General features: G+C 45.9%; 1 protein-coding gene across 4 annotated transcripts in view; it reads right to left on the reverse strand.

Moving 5' to 3' along the window:
* Positions 1-468: 468 nt before the first annotated feature.
* The window catches only part of PPIP5K2 (diphosphoinositol pentakisphosphate kinase 2), a 117485-nt gene continuing 102629 nt past the window's right edge, over positions 469-15324 (reverse strand). For all 4 annotated transcript variants that reach the window (XM_060235631.1, XM_060235634.1, XM_060235633.1 and 1 more), the window contains one exon: positions 469-2996. In XM_060235631.1, the coding sequence (XP_060091614.1) occupies positions 2965-2996 (32 nt within the window). In that variant the 3' untranslated portion in view covers positions 469-2964. The remainder of the gene's footprint in view (positions 2997-15324) is intronic.

Consider the following 15324-nt stretch of genomic DNA (forward strand, 5'->3'; position numbering starts at 1 on the left):
AGATTATGTAGGCTGGTGGGAGGAGAAAAAAGAGGAAATAGGACGGGGAGGAGAACTGAGAGGAAAGTGAGGTGCTCCTCACAAGCTCTTGTGGTTTCCTCACTGCATAACTGGGGCACCAAGCAACTGAACCCAGAACTATGTAGAGTTTACCCAGGGAAAAGTTGACAGAGGGAAGGAAGCAGAGAAAACTGAAGATGGGGGCAGATAAGGAAGGCTGGCCAGTGGGTGGGAAGGAGAGAAAGAAAGAAAGAGAAAAAGGGGAAAGGTTATAGGGGCTTGCATAGAAGGTAAAGAAGAAAAGAGGGGAAAATGATACACCTCTCTGCAAGTCCTTGCAGGTCCCCTGCTTGTACCTATCTCAATTTCTTATGAGTTTAAGATAAATATTTCATGGAATTATTTTTTCACTATATTATTACAGACAGAGGTTACTGTTTTTAAGAGAAAGCAAAGTAGATTCCAAAGTAGATGCTATTGACTCTTTTTTATTTAAGAACACATGAGACTTTTATGCAAAAGCTTTGGTTGACTGGAATGATATGCACATTTAAAATGCAGCATTTTCTGATAGAAAAACAATAAACATGACATGTACATTCAAAGGTCAGCAAGACAAACATTGTCCATATTACAAAGTCACATTATAGAAAATGCAATATTTGCAGTGACAAGCTCTAACTCATTACTGATTTGGTATCTTAAATAGGACTTAGGAATTTTTGATATGACCAACTGAAAGTCAGCAGGACTATGGTAAATTTAATCAGCAATTACATCTCTGTAGGGAATTGCTGGATGAGACCAAGAAAGAGCCTGTATTCTTAGAGATTTTAACTTGAAGCTAGGGCTCCTAAAATGTAACAGAAAACTTTGCTGGTAACGAGTCATTTTAAATATGTTATAGTAATAATAAGAAATGTAATTGAGAGAACAGTAGGTATTAAATAAGTCATCGGGATATAAAGGAAGCTATAGGACAATTTATCTCTAGGTGATGACTGGCAAACCTGAACCCTTTGTAAAATTGATCTGCTAAATATTTTGTCAGCACTGGAAAATGTTCAATTGACTTTAACCACTGTCTGAAAAACAATAAACACTAAAAGAACAATAATGGGCTAATGCTCTAAAGTTCAGTGAATTTGAATTTGGTAATATCAAAATTTCCTTTAATTTTAAAATATGATGTCGTATCATTTGCAGATATATAAAGTTAACATGCACGAAATGTTAACAGACCAGCTGTTTCTTTTTTTTCCTTATAAAGCCCATTTATCCAAATGTGGATTATTCTGTTAAGCAATATTCTGCAGAAACCTGTGAAGAAAGCATCGTTTCAAAGAACAAAAAACCTTAGGAAGTACATAAACAGGAAATATCTTGAGTTTAGGACAAGAATCCATATCTTAAAGCACAGATATTAATAACCAAAGTATATTTGAATGTTGAGATCTGATGTAAACATACAAAGAGCAAGGACATTCATGGACATGCTTCCCATAATGCTTCCCAGCATACTTAAAAATGCAACAATGTTTAAATAGCAAACAATATTATCTTTGGAAATGTATCTAAATAAGGGATGCTCCCAGATCAAGAGTGAAAATGCAAGCTTATGCAAAGCTTCTCCAGCCTAAGCTCACTACAATCGAGTCTGAGTAATTCTGGATAAGATTGTACTATAAGTGGGCCAGGACATTGAGAATTTCTCATAACTTATGAATAGTTGAACTTTGGACAACAGACCTTTAGCTAAGCATTACAAGTATTGCTGTAACTTGTTCTCTTCCAGTTGCCTTAGAAGAGAGAAGGTAGTATTTGCAGAAACCATTTGCAAAGCTGTATCAAAGCAGGAGAATCTGGCACAAGATTAAAATCTTACACCTGATTCCATCTGAAGTCAGCATGACTTTGTGAAGTGGGGTCAAAACAAAAGTTCTTATTCCCTATCAAGTTGTTGTGAGTGGGGGGAGGAAGAAGAGAAACAGACCATCGAACTTGAGTGAAGTGGGCATGCACCAAGACATTTTGTACAGGAAAAAAATGTATCCCTGTGTAGCCCCTGCTTCTGGAGATGCATGGCTTTCTTTTATTTTCTTCCCTAGAATTCTGTGATTGGAAGGAATTTACATGTAATGGGCTGGCCATTTCTGATTACTGTTGCATGTTGTTGGTCACTACTGGATTGAATACAGATTTTCTGGGAACTGAAAAGAACTGAAATACACCTTTCTAATTGGCATCTCAATGAGTTATATAGCACTTTGGTGTCTCAAAAATAATCTAGTGTGCTCAGGGGTAGGAACTTCCTGCAGGAAGTAGAAAGGTGGACTGTCCTAGTTGGTGGTTTTAAGTACTTCCAACCTGTCAAGATCTAAAAAACACTAATACCAGGAGGGAATGGGATCACTCATTATATTTTCAGGGCCCACTGCCCAAAAGATCGCTGCTTACTAGGGTTATATTAATGTGACATGGTAATGAAAGAGGTTTCCTTCCTTTGTGCTGGCCTCTGCTACAGCCAAGAACAGAGTTGTGTTTTTTTCTCAGCAGCCCCTGTAGTACAAAGCAATCTATTAGGCTGTTTTGGTTATGTTGTGTGTAAGAGAGCAAAAATGAGAAAAAAGTTGTGCAGTTTGTCTGATCAGTTCCTTAAAATTATGGATGTAAACCTCTTTGCTTTTCATATTTTAGAAACAAATAAATCACCCTTAACCTGAATATATACAATATATGTACTACATATATCATTTTCTATAGACAGAAAAACTCATTGATTCAGACAGAAATGAAAAGCCTTTGAAAACTAACTTGTTTTTCTACAAAGAAATGTACACTGCAACTGTTGGTGACAGTGGTTCTTCCAGTTTTGTCAGAAGTGCTTCATTTCTTCAAGAGAGCTGAACGCAAACATTATGAAAGTATTGTTTCCCCCACTTTTGGATTTTCATGTTGCAACTTTTAAATAGCAGGAGGTGGGCGATTAGCAGTACCTGAACATAAGAAACACAGAATAAGGCTTCTTATAGCATATATTTAAAAATACAACAGATTTAATCTGGCCAAAGTTAAACCCTCTGATTTCAAAGAGAGGAACTTAAAGTCATGTTTATTTCTCCCACTGAAATCAATGGAAGTAAAACTGGATCATGCTCAACAATTTTTTGTCCATTTACATATACTCTACACTGACTTATAGAATGATTTATACCAAGTACATTGATTGCCAGTGGAACCCAAAGATGTATTATTTCCATCACAGATAAGGATTTTAGTTTGGAGACAAATACCATTACTGCTATACCCATGCCAGTCTGCACTCCCAACGTACAATGTGGAGTGCTGGAGAATACCTAAGCCATCAAAATGGTTTGTAGAGCTGAGCCTTAAATACATTGCATGTTAAAATCTAGGCTTGGGTCCAGAGATGTGTGGGCCAAAGCCAGTAAAAGAGAAACAGAAGTTTTTTGCTTCCTCTCTCCCACCGCAATTCACTGCACCTGAAATGCTACTGTCAGGGATCAAAGGATCCTCAAGAACAGCATAGGATGTTGTGTGGAAGGCTGCAGTAGGAAAAAGGAAATAAGCAAAAAGTGCCTTTTCTCCAGTAGCAAAATACTCTTCTACTAGTGGAAAATAAAGCTTGGGTTAAAGTCATGAGCCATGCTCCTGCATTCTCAAGCAATCTAGGTGTTACAAAGATCTTTTATATCACTGATCTTTACTAGTGTATTACAGAAAATTAAATTGACACACAATGAGTAAAATGCATGGGAACATGGTTATACTACACGCTACAGATGTGTGCTGGATCCACTGAGGGTACATATGGTTAAAAAAGGGCTCTTCCACTCCACCACGGATCTGCTGGCTCCAGATGATCTGCTTCCAGTATGTATATGGGGCGGGGGGAGAATCTACTCCTCCCCCCAGAAACACTGAGGATTGCACTGCTAGAGTGACACTGATGGATTTCAACTGCTGGTGCAGTGAAACTGCTTGGTCACTGTGTGAAGCAGGATACTGGACTAGAAGGATGTACCAGTGGTCTTACACAGCATAATTCTCTTACGAGTTTATGTGTATGACAGCAGAGCACCTTCCTTCATCTGTCCTACTCCTAGTAGAGTGAACTGAGCAGCAAGCTCATAGGGGAAGATTAGTACAGTCTCTCTGAGCTGAAGATTCAATGTTAAAAGTTTTAGTTTATGTAAACACAGGTAGGAAAATGAAGGGAACTGATGAAGGGAAACATAAAACAAGAAAGATCCAATCTTACAAATTTACAAGGCTTTTCTGATCACTTCACCTGCCTTGTGAGACAAGTCCCACATTCCACGGTTCACAGTGGAAAGATGGCCGAGCTGACAAAGGATCTCCTTAATCTTAATTCATATCTCAGGGGTCCCATGAGAAGGAAGGGCTCATTTTAGACCAATCAGAAAGTAGGGGGCTTCTGAAAATGTTCCATACCAATGAACTGCTTTTCTACAGTCTTATGGGATTTTTCACACAGCACAAGTTGTAAGCAAAGTCATGGGCAAAATGAAGAAGTCTCTTATCCAGGGGCATCAGACTGGAGGAAACTCTCCCTTGTTCTCCCCCAAAATAAGAGCTGACTGTGTGGTGGGATGCCAACTAGGTATCAAGTCTACACCTACCAGTGATGTTCTGAATCATAGAGTTGGAAATCATAGAGTTGAAATTCACAAATACTGCCCCCTAAATTGACAGGATCTTCATTTCTGTCAGATGGCCATCTAGCCTCTGTTTAAAAACCTCCAAGGAAGGAGAGTCCACCAGCTCCCGAGGAAGCCTGTTCCACTGAGGAACCGCTCTAACTGTCAGAAAGTTCTTCCTAATGTTGAGCAAAAAACTCTTTGATTTAATTTCAACCTACTGGTTCTGGTCCTATCTTCTGGGGCTACAGAAAACAATTCCACACCATATGACAGCCCTTCAAGTACTTGAAGATGGTGATCATATCACCTCTCAGCCACCTCCTCTCCAGGCTAAACAGGCCCAGCTCCTTCAACCTTTCTTCATAGGACTTGGTCTCCAGACCCCTCACAATCTTCGTTACCCTCCTCTGGACCCATTCCAGCTTGTCTATATACTTCTTAAAACGTTATGCCCAAAACTGAACACAATACTCCAGGTGAGATCTTACCAGAGCAGAGTAAAGCGATACCATCACATCACGTGATCTGAACACTATGGCTGAGGTCAGACGCACATAAACTGACGAGATGGGCATGGATGAAAGACAGATGCATGTCGGATTTTATGCGGTTGTCGAAACATCAGCATCTGGCAATGGTCGTTGGCTCGTTCGTGTCCTGAACTGCCACGACTGAGACGCGGACTTTTTTGATAGTACAATAAATCCGAAATAAGAATGCTTCCAATGACTCCCACACGTACTTTCTATGTTTGAACGCTCCATTGTAGCTGACTCGTCGCAAGTGCACATTCGCTTCCCTACGAGAGCCCACTCCAACTGATATCATTGTGCCAGCAATTGCTGACTCAGCCTTCCAACCTTCCGAGGTCAGTAAAATATATACCCAGCTTTCTGGGGGGGAAAGTGTAATGACCGGGGAAGGCAATGGCAAACCACCCCATAAAAGGTCTGCCGTGAAAACTTTGTGAAAGCAGCATCACCCCAGAGTCGAAAACGACTGGTGCTTGCACAGGGGACCTTTCCTAAATGGGACAGGAGGCAGATGACCCACCTTTGCTGTCTCCCCACCAGGCGGAGAGACAGCAAAGAGTTGCCGTGCTCCCCCTCTCATTTAAACACCACGGCAGGGTGTTTAAATGGGGGGAGGAAGATCCCCCACCTTTGCTGTCTCCCCGCCAGGCAGAGAGACAGCAAAGAGAGTTGCTATGCTCCCCCCCCAATTTAAACACCACGTCGGGGTGTTTAAATGGGGGAGGAGGAAGATCACCGACCTTTGCTGTTTCCCCGCCAGTTTGAGAGACAGCAAAGAGAGTTGCCGTGCTCCCCCCCATTTAAACACCACAGTGGGATGTTTAAATGGGGAGGGAGGAAGATGACCCACCTTTGCTGTCTCCCCGCCAGGCGGAGAGACAGCAAAGAGAACTCCTGGGCTTCTCCTTCCTTTCGGGGTGTTTAAATGGGGGGAAGGGCAGATCGCCCACCTTTTCTGGCACCTTTAAAAAAAAAAAGCCAAGCACTTGCGCGAGTGTGGAATGCCATCTCAAAAAATGAGGTCCGGTTGAGACCTCTGATCAACCAACGACGGGACCAACGCTGCTTAGAACTAAAGGATGGAGGATGTCTGATCAGGAAATTCATTGTAAAAAAGCTGTGGGGTATAATAGTGACGGGTTAGGAATGGATTTAGAAGAAGAAGAAGATATTGGATTTATATCCCGCCCTCTACTCTGAAGAGTCTCTGAGCGACTCACAATCTCCTTTACCTTCCTCCCCCACAACAGACACCCTGTGAGGTGGGTGGGGATGAGAGGGCTCTCACAGCAGCTGCCCTTTCAAGGACAACCTCTGCCAGAGCTATGGCTAACCCAAGGCCATTCCAGCAGATGCAAGTGGAGAAGTGGGGAATCAAACCCGGTTCTCCCAGATAAGAGTCTGCACACTTAAGCACTACACCAAACTGGCTGACCACGGTGAGTGTGACCGCAGCCTATACTTCTGTTGATACAGCCCAAAATTGCATTTGCCTTTTTAGCCGCTGCATCACACTGTTGACTCATGTTCAGCGTATGATCCACTAAGACCCCTAGATCCTTTTCGCACATACTACTGCTAAGACAAGTCTCCCCCATCCTATAACCATGCATTGGATTTTTCTTACTTAAATGCAGAACTTTACATTTATCCCTGTTAAAATTCATTTTGTTAGTTCTATCCCAGTTTTCCAGCCTGTCAAGATCATCCTGTATATCCTGTTTCTGTCTTCTATTGTATTTGCAACCCCTCCTAATTTCATATCATCTGCAAATTTAATGAGCATTCTCTCTATTCCTTCATCCAAATCATTTGAACAAAACAGGTCCCAGGACAGATCCTTGAGGCACTTCACTTGTCACTCCCCTCCAAGTGGATGAGGAACCATTCACAAGCACTTTTGGGGTGCAATCTGTCAACCAGTTAATGGTAACAGGATCCAAACCACATTTCACTAACTTTCAACAAGGAGAGTATGTGGAACCTTATCAAAAGCCTTACTGAAATCAAGATAAACTATGTCTACAGCATTCCCCTGATCCAGCAAGGCAGTCACTTTTTCCAAAAAAGAGATAAACAGGTTTCCTACCTGTAACTGATGATCTTCGAGTGGTCATCTGTGCAGTCACACTGATGGGAGAAGGTGCCGGCGCCAATCACGATCGGTAACTTCAAAGCCGCGGATTTCCGCGCCCCCGTCTCGGTGCGCATGCGCAGGCACCCCCCTTCCCTGCGCATGCCCACCGGGACAGGAGCGGACATCCCGCCAGTTCCTTCTGACCGCTGCATGAGCCCCTGGGACGGACCAGCAGCAGTGGGGAAGGTGGGCGGGCAGTGTGACTGCACAGATGACCACTCGAAGATCATCAGTTACAGGTAGGAAACCTGTTTATCTTCTTCGTGGTCTCTGTGCATCACACTGATGGGAGAATAGCAAGCTAACAGCCTACCTGGAGGAGGGTTGCGCAGTCCGTCAACAGGTGAGCGACTGCAGAACTGCACGGCCCCCGGATGAACTATGCCTCCACTGAAGGTCCAACGCATAATGCTTAATAAATGTATGCGGGGAGGACCAGGTAGCCGCCTTACAAATATCTTGCAATGGCACTCCCTTCATGAATGCTGCCGAGGTTGCCACCGCCCTTGTGGAGTGCGCTCTAATCGGCCCTGGCAGAGGCCGCTTCCGCAGTAGGTAGCACAGCCTAATCGTCTCTGTCAACCATTTCGAGAGTCTCTGCGATGAGATCCTCTGCCCCAAGGAAGCCGAGGCATAGGAGACGAAAAGCCTAGGGCCCTTCCGCGAGAGCCTCACCCTGTGTAAATAAAAGGAGAGTGCACGCTTCACATCCAGGGCATGAAACCGCCTCTCCGAATCCGAATTTCTCTGTTCAGGTGGAAGGAGGACACCACCTTGGGCAAGAAAGTCACATCTGGGTGTAACCACACACCCTCCGGTCGTAACTGAAGGTAGGGGTCATCACACCTCAACGCCGCCAGCTCTCCAACCCTCCGTGCTGAGGTGATAGCCACCAGGAACGCCGTCTTACACGATAGTAACTGCAACGAGCACGTGGCCATAGGCTCAAAAGGGTTTTCCCATGAGGGCTTCCAGGACCCCTGGTAAATCCTACGACGGAGTCGGGTTCCTAACAGAGGGGTACAACCATGTCAACCCCCGCAGAAAGTTCTTTGTGGTAGGGTGTGCGAACACTGATCGGCCTTCGATATATTCATGATTGGCTGAAATGGCCACCAAGTACACCCTAATGGAGGATACTGCTAGCCCTTTATCCAACAGGGTGAGCAAAAAGTCGAGAATGCTGGGGAGACCTGCCTTCGCTGGGTCACCCCTGGTCCCAGAGGTGAACTGCACAAACTGTGCCCACTTATAGGCATATGATTTTCTCGTAGACTCCCTTCTACAGTTAAGGATAACATGCTGAACCCTTGCCGATAACGGGTTCACCCGAGCCTCCACGCCGTCAGCTTTAGGTGTGGAACATCATGGTGGAGTATTAGTCCTTGCTGGGAGAACAGTAAGTCCGGCACTGTGGGGAAATGGTGAAAGATGCCTTCGGACAGCTGTAGAATGGGGGCGAACCAATGTTGCCTGGGCCACCACGGGGTGACCAGAATTCTTCTCGGCCGTTCTCTGTATAGTTTCTGTACTACCCGCGTGATTAGTGGAATCGGGGAAAACAGGTACACGTGACAACGGTCCCATTGGAGCAAGAGGCCATCCCCCAGCGACAGTGGATCTCTCCCCCCTCGGCAACAGAACCTGCTGCACTTTCTGTTGTCGCGTGTGGCGAAGACGTCTATCTCCGGCGTCCCCCACTTCTGAAAGACGGGTTGGAGGAAGCTCCAGTTGAGCTCCCATTCGTGTAGGGAAGCTCCCCCCCGACTGAGAAAGTCCGCGCACATGTTTTGTTCGCCCGGAAGATGAGCCGCTGTCAGATACGTATTCATCTCTCTGCAGATTTCCCAGATGCGTAAAGCCAGAAGACAGAGCTTCCGAGACACCGTGCCCCCTTGCCTGTTTATATAGGCCAGCGCTGTGGTGTTGTCCGTTAGAATCGCCACTGTCTGATTTGCCAGCAACGGCCTGAAGGAAAGGATAGCATGATGAATCGCCAGAAGCTCCAGGAAGTTGATATGATACTGTAGGTGGCCCTTGGGCCATCTGTCGCCCACACATAGTCCATTCACATGCGCGCCCCATCGCTACAGGGACGCGTCCGAGGTTAAAGTTATTGTTGGACGTGATCTGTAGAACGGCGCTCCCTCTAGCAGGTTGCGCTTGTGCTGCCACCACCTTAGCGTCGCCAGAACTTCCCCCGGAATGGAGAATCTGCGTAGAGGGGAATCTTCCCCACACCTGAAGCGCTTCAGGAACCATAACTGGAGGTTCCTCATGTGGAACTTGGCGAAGACCAGCACCACTGTCGTGGATGACATCAAGCCTAGTAAACGCTGCACCTGAAGAGCGGTGACCGACTGGCTTCTTAGAAATATCTGTATCAGGTCTATAATGTCCTCTGCCCTCTTTTCTGGCAGAAACGCTTTGCACAACTGCGTGTCCAAGATCGCCCCGATAAATTGAACTCTTTGGGAAGGCTGGAGACAGGATTTCTTTGTGTTCACCTGTAACCCCAGCTTCTGCAGAAGGGTCAGAGTGGTGGAAATGTGCTGCAGGAGCCTGGTCTCTGACTCAGCCACCAGTAGCCAGTCGTCAATGTATGGGTATATTGCAATGCCCTGTAATCTGAGATGAGCCGCTACCACCACCATTGTCTTTGTAAACACCCTGGGGGCTGTCGACAGGCCGAAGGGTAGGGCTCTGTATTGATAGTGCATAGTCCCGATGGCGAACCGGAGAAATTTTCTGTGGGATGGATCGATGCTTATATGAAAATAAGCATCCTGAAGGTCTAAAGTGGCCATCCAATCTCCTGGATTCAGCAACGGAAGTATGTTGGGCAAGGAGGTCATCTGGAACTTCTGATGTGGTATGTAGAAACTGAGACCCCGAAGGTCCATGATGGGACGCAGGCCCCCATCCCGCTTTGGGATCGCAAAATAACGGGAGTAGAAACACAGTCTCAATTGGTCCGACAGGACCGATTCTATGGCCTCTTTCCGGAGCAAGGCGTTCACCTCCTCTTGGAGCGCTGGTGATGGGGCGGTGTAGACGAATGTTGGAACCTCTGGTTCCTGTTGAAACTCTATCAGGTAGCCCAGCCGGACTATAGATAACACCCACTGATCCGTTGTTATTGTGGACCACGCCGGGTAAAAAGGCCATAACCGGGTGCAGTCCGAAAAACAGGTGGGGCGGGGGAAATATGGGGAAGGACAGTCAAAGGCCCTGCTTGGGCTGCCTGTTTCCCTTCTGGCGAGATGACTGTGTAGAAGTCGGGGAGTATTTGGACTTAGTGCTGTACTGGGTTTTGGCAAAGGGGGCCATGGTCTTGGGCCTCCACTGTTGCTCCCCTGCCTGCTTCGGGAACAGCTTTTTGCTCCAAGGTCTTGACCATGGTCGCTTGCTCTGCTGCCTAGACGAGGCTGGAACCCCCAAATTCCTGGAAGTTTGGATGCTTTTATCCATCTCTTGTAGTACTGTATCAGTATTAGCACTGAACAGCCCTTTACCATCGAATGGTAGATCCTCAACATATCCCTGGGTATCAGCCTGCAATGCTGTGGATCTGAGCCACGAGTGTCTCCTCAGTGTGACAGCCGTGGTGAGGGTTTTTGCGCCAATGTCGCCAGCATGTTTTGCAGAGTTTAATTGTTGTTTTGCCAGTGCCATGCCCTCATTCTGAATCTTCCGGATGGCATTCTTAGTCTGCTCCGGAAGCCCTGGTAACAGCGTGGACAGTTGGTCCCATAAGGCGTATTGATATCGCCCCATACATGCAGCATAATTTGCCACCTTCAAACCCAACAACCCCGCCGAGTAGACCCGGCAACCCAAACTGTCAAGTTTCTTGCCCTCTTTGTCTGGGGGAATCGCATGGGTCTTCCTCGCCTTTGACGACGATGCCACCACTACTGAGTTTGGCTTGGGATGATTAAACAGGAAGTCTGCTGTAGACTCTTGTATACGATACATGTGATCAAGCCTGCGTGATGATATGGGTGTGGACGCAGGCTTGTCCCATGATGCCTTGGCCGTGTGCAGTAGTACCGTCGTCAGGGGGAGGGCGACAGCTGTTGATGTATCCCTCTGTACGATGTCGAACACACTGTCCGTGATGACAGGCTGGGGCTGCACCGTCGAGAGGGATAGGGACTGTGCCATTCTCTTTATCGGTTCCCCATAGGATTTTAAGTCCTCTGAGGGGGAGATAGGTTGGTCCTCACCAACTTTATTGGATGGTGATCGCTCCTCCGGAGATGATAACGCCCTTTGTTCTTCCAGTATCGACCCTTCCGTCGACCTCGGCGAACCTTCAGGGGATTCTGATTGCTCAGAAGGTTGTGATGCTCTATCCCGACCCGGGTCCGGGGTTGCGATCTCCTGGGCTGGAGGGCATGGGGACCTCTTTTTCTTGGGGGGCTCCTCCGTCGGAGGCTTTGACATCGATGCCGACGGGGTACGTTTCTGCGGGCGGTAGGATGTCCTCGATCGATAGGACGCCTCCGAGTGCTGGTCCCACTCAGCCTGGCATGGGGGAAACCATGGAAAGATCGATGGCATCGGGCATGACCCATACAAATATTGCCATTGGCGTTGATCCCATGGCAGTGGTGGTGGCGCCCTTTGCACTGGGGAGTTGTCCCGACGTCTCCTGGGGGAGCGGTCATCTGGGGATCTTTCTCTCGATACCCGTAGATCCCGTCGATGTCAAGGGCTCCAGGACCGGTCCCGCTGCGAGCTCTTTGAGCGATCACGTCTCACTGGCTCACGTCTCAGAGTAAGGGGGGAAACTCTATAAGGACTCCGAGATCGTTCCCGTCGGACTCTGTCGGATCGATCCCGAGAGCTGTCCTTTTCCACTTGTATAAGGTCTGAGGGACTATCCTCTCTTCCCGACCGTTGTGCTGGTTCTAAGTCGCGGTCGGAGTCCGATGAGATTGCGATTTGCGTCGACATCGACTCCAGCATTGGTGGGCTCGGTTGACGGCGCGGGGAAGCAAAAAGTTTTAGCGGTGGAACGATCAGCGCTGCCGGGTCCGGTGGAGATTTCGGTGAGAGGCGGTCTTGCTATGTTTCAGCTTATCCGCCTTCTTCTTCAATTCCGAAGAAGCTCCTTTATCCTCCTTGGACCTCTTTGCTGGTGTAGAGGTATCCGACATCGAAGCCGAGCCCGCTCTTTTTGGAGGGCGATCGGCATCGGAGGAGGTCTTGTCGGTATCCACCACCGACACTGAAGCCTTTGGCGCGCTTTCCGATGATGCCGCCATTTTACAAGGAGACAGCGCTTGTTCCATCAAGGCTGCAGCGAGGCGAGCCGCTCGATTTTTCCTCATTTGCCTGGAAAACTTAGCGCAGTGGGCTCATGAGTCTGGCTTGTGCGTCTCTCCCAGGCACAGCAAGCACAGGGTGTGGCCGTCCGGAGGGGCGATTTTGCTGCCACACTTCCTGCACCTCTTGAAAAATCCCCAGCACTTTTCCATACGCGCAAGGCGCGGGGGTGAGGGGGAGAGGGGGAGGGAAGGGAAGGGAAACTGGGAAGTAGGAAAAATAACAAACGCCCTTTTTCTCCGACTCACGGACGATGTAAAAGTAAATCAAAGTCTCTAGAATATCCTCTCAGGAAATCCAACGAATGCTATGAAGAAATCCACCGATCGTAGCGAAGATTGACTGATCTCAGCGGCAGTCAGAAGAGAACTGGCAGGATGTCCGCTCCTGTCCTGGTGGGCATGCGCAGGGAAGGGGGGTGCCTGCGCATGCGCACCGAGATGGGGGCGCGGAAATCCGCGGCTTTGAAGTTACCGATCGTGATCGGCGCCGGCGCCTTCTCCCATCAGTGTGATGCACAGAGACCACGAAGAAGATCAGGTTAGTCTGACATTACTTGTTCTTGAGAAAACCATGCTGGCTCTTAGTAATCACAGCCATCCTTTCTAAATGTTTCAGGACTGACTGTTTGATTATTTGTTCTAAAACTTTTTTAGGGATAGTCATCAAGCTGTTGGGTCAGTAGTTACCCAGATGCTCCTTTTTCCCCTTCTTGAAGATGGGGTCAACATTCGTCCGCCTCCAATCTTTCGGAACCTCTCCTGTTCTCCAAGAATTCTCAAAAATAATAGCCAGAGGCTAAGAAATTACATCTGCAAGCTCTTTTAGTACCCTTGGATGCAGTTCATCTGGCCCTGAGGACTTAGTTTCATTCAAAGAATCTAGGTGTTTATGTACTACCCCTATGTGTATATTACAGTTAGTGTCAAGTATATCCATTTTAGGACAGCATTTTTTAAAAAAGTTCTGTATATATTATATTTTAGGGAGAAATTGCTTACTGCAATATACATATACATATTATATTTAATACTGATGTGTATTTAAAATAGTTGTAAAATATAACACATTTGAATATCAAGATGATTTTTCTTTTAGTTGTTAAATTTACCCTGAACTATCAAAGTGCATTAAACATTATACTTTCTTACAAACAGATGGGGAAGGATTACATTCTTCAGAAATTTTGGCAGCTCAAAACATGGCATATGCATGAAGGTATTACAATGAAATGTTCTGGATGAACTATTTATTTATTTATTTATCAGATTTATAACTCGCCCTCCCCCGACAGGCTCAGGGCAGCTAACAAAAGTTTTAAAATATTAGTGATTTACAAACATATTAAATTAGATATATAAAAACATTTCCATACATATTAAAAATCCGAGATGGCAAGCTTCTGATTTCCATTGTATTAATTCAGTGAGATTGTCGATGCTGAAGGTAAATAGCCACCTCCCCCTAACCATTAAAGGCGAGTTTGAAAAGTTCGGTCTTACAGGCCCTGCGGAACTGTGGCAGGTCCCACAGAGTCCCGATGTTTTTGGGGAGGGCATTCCACAAAGTGGGGCTATTACCGAGAACGCTCTGGCTCAAGTGCTGGTCAATCGAGCTTCTTTTGGTCTAGGGATCTTAAGGAGATTTTGAGACCCTGAACGTAGTGCTCTCTGGGGTACGTATGGGGTACCTATTCACTAACAGATAACTCAATATAACCGGCTGGTTGCACTTGCATATAGGAGACAATGGCCATGGAAATTCATGATCATTTAGAAATTAATTCTACAATTGTACTAATTTTGGCAGAGCAAGCGCAATGCTTTTGAAACACATTTAGTAGATTAAAATGCAGTCTTAATGAGTGTTGTACAAACAGTACACTTCATTCAGTTGTAACAAGAATAAACATGTTTTCCAGGAAATCTTGAACAGGTTTTGAGGGGTATGATCCTGCTTCCACTAATAGAATTCTATTACTATTTGTAAATATATCTCAAAATATTTAATAACTCTGCAATGCAATGCTTCAACAAGGTACATGAGTGTGATGCAGCCTTATGCGCTACATTTTGTTATTTAACATGGAAGGCTACAAAATCAGTTATATATTGTCTTCCTGGTGAAAATACAATATAACCAAGATACTTTCTATTTTGCTATTGTACCACTTGCACTGCAGACTAAAAGTATTTAACTCTGTCAATGTGTATAAAACATATTAATAGGGGTTTTTTTTGTGTATATTAACTTAAGCTATTTTAATCAATTCACACCTTAATTAAAAAACATAAAATCGAACACATGAAGCTGCCTTGTTCTGAATCAGACCACTGGCCCATCAAAGTAATATCTACTCAGACTGGCAGCAGCCCTCCAGGGTCTCGGGTGGAGATCACCTAGTACCTGATCCTCTCACTGGAGATGCCTGGGATTGAACCTGGAACCTTCTGCATGCCAACCAGATGCTCTACCACTGAGCCACAACCACAGTGTAATTGTTAATTTGAGATATGAATAGCTGCTGTACAATCAGTCATAATGGAGTTGCAGCTAACTGACTGAACCAAGGTTGTTAATCATTTTGACCCCAATCCACACACCCCACAGCGCCTGTGGATCTCACAACACATGA

This window comes from Heteronotia binoei, chromosome 4, assembly GCF_032191835.1.
Source record: "Heteronotia binoei isolate CCM8104 ecotype False Entrance Well chromosome 4, APGP_CSIRO_Hbin_v1, whole genome shotgun sequence".
In the NCBI taxonomy this organism is placed as follows: Eukaryota; Metazoa; Chordata; class Lepidosauria; order Squamata; family Gekkonidae; genus Heteronotia; species Heteronotia binoei.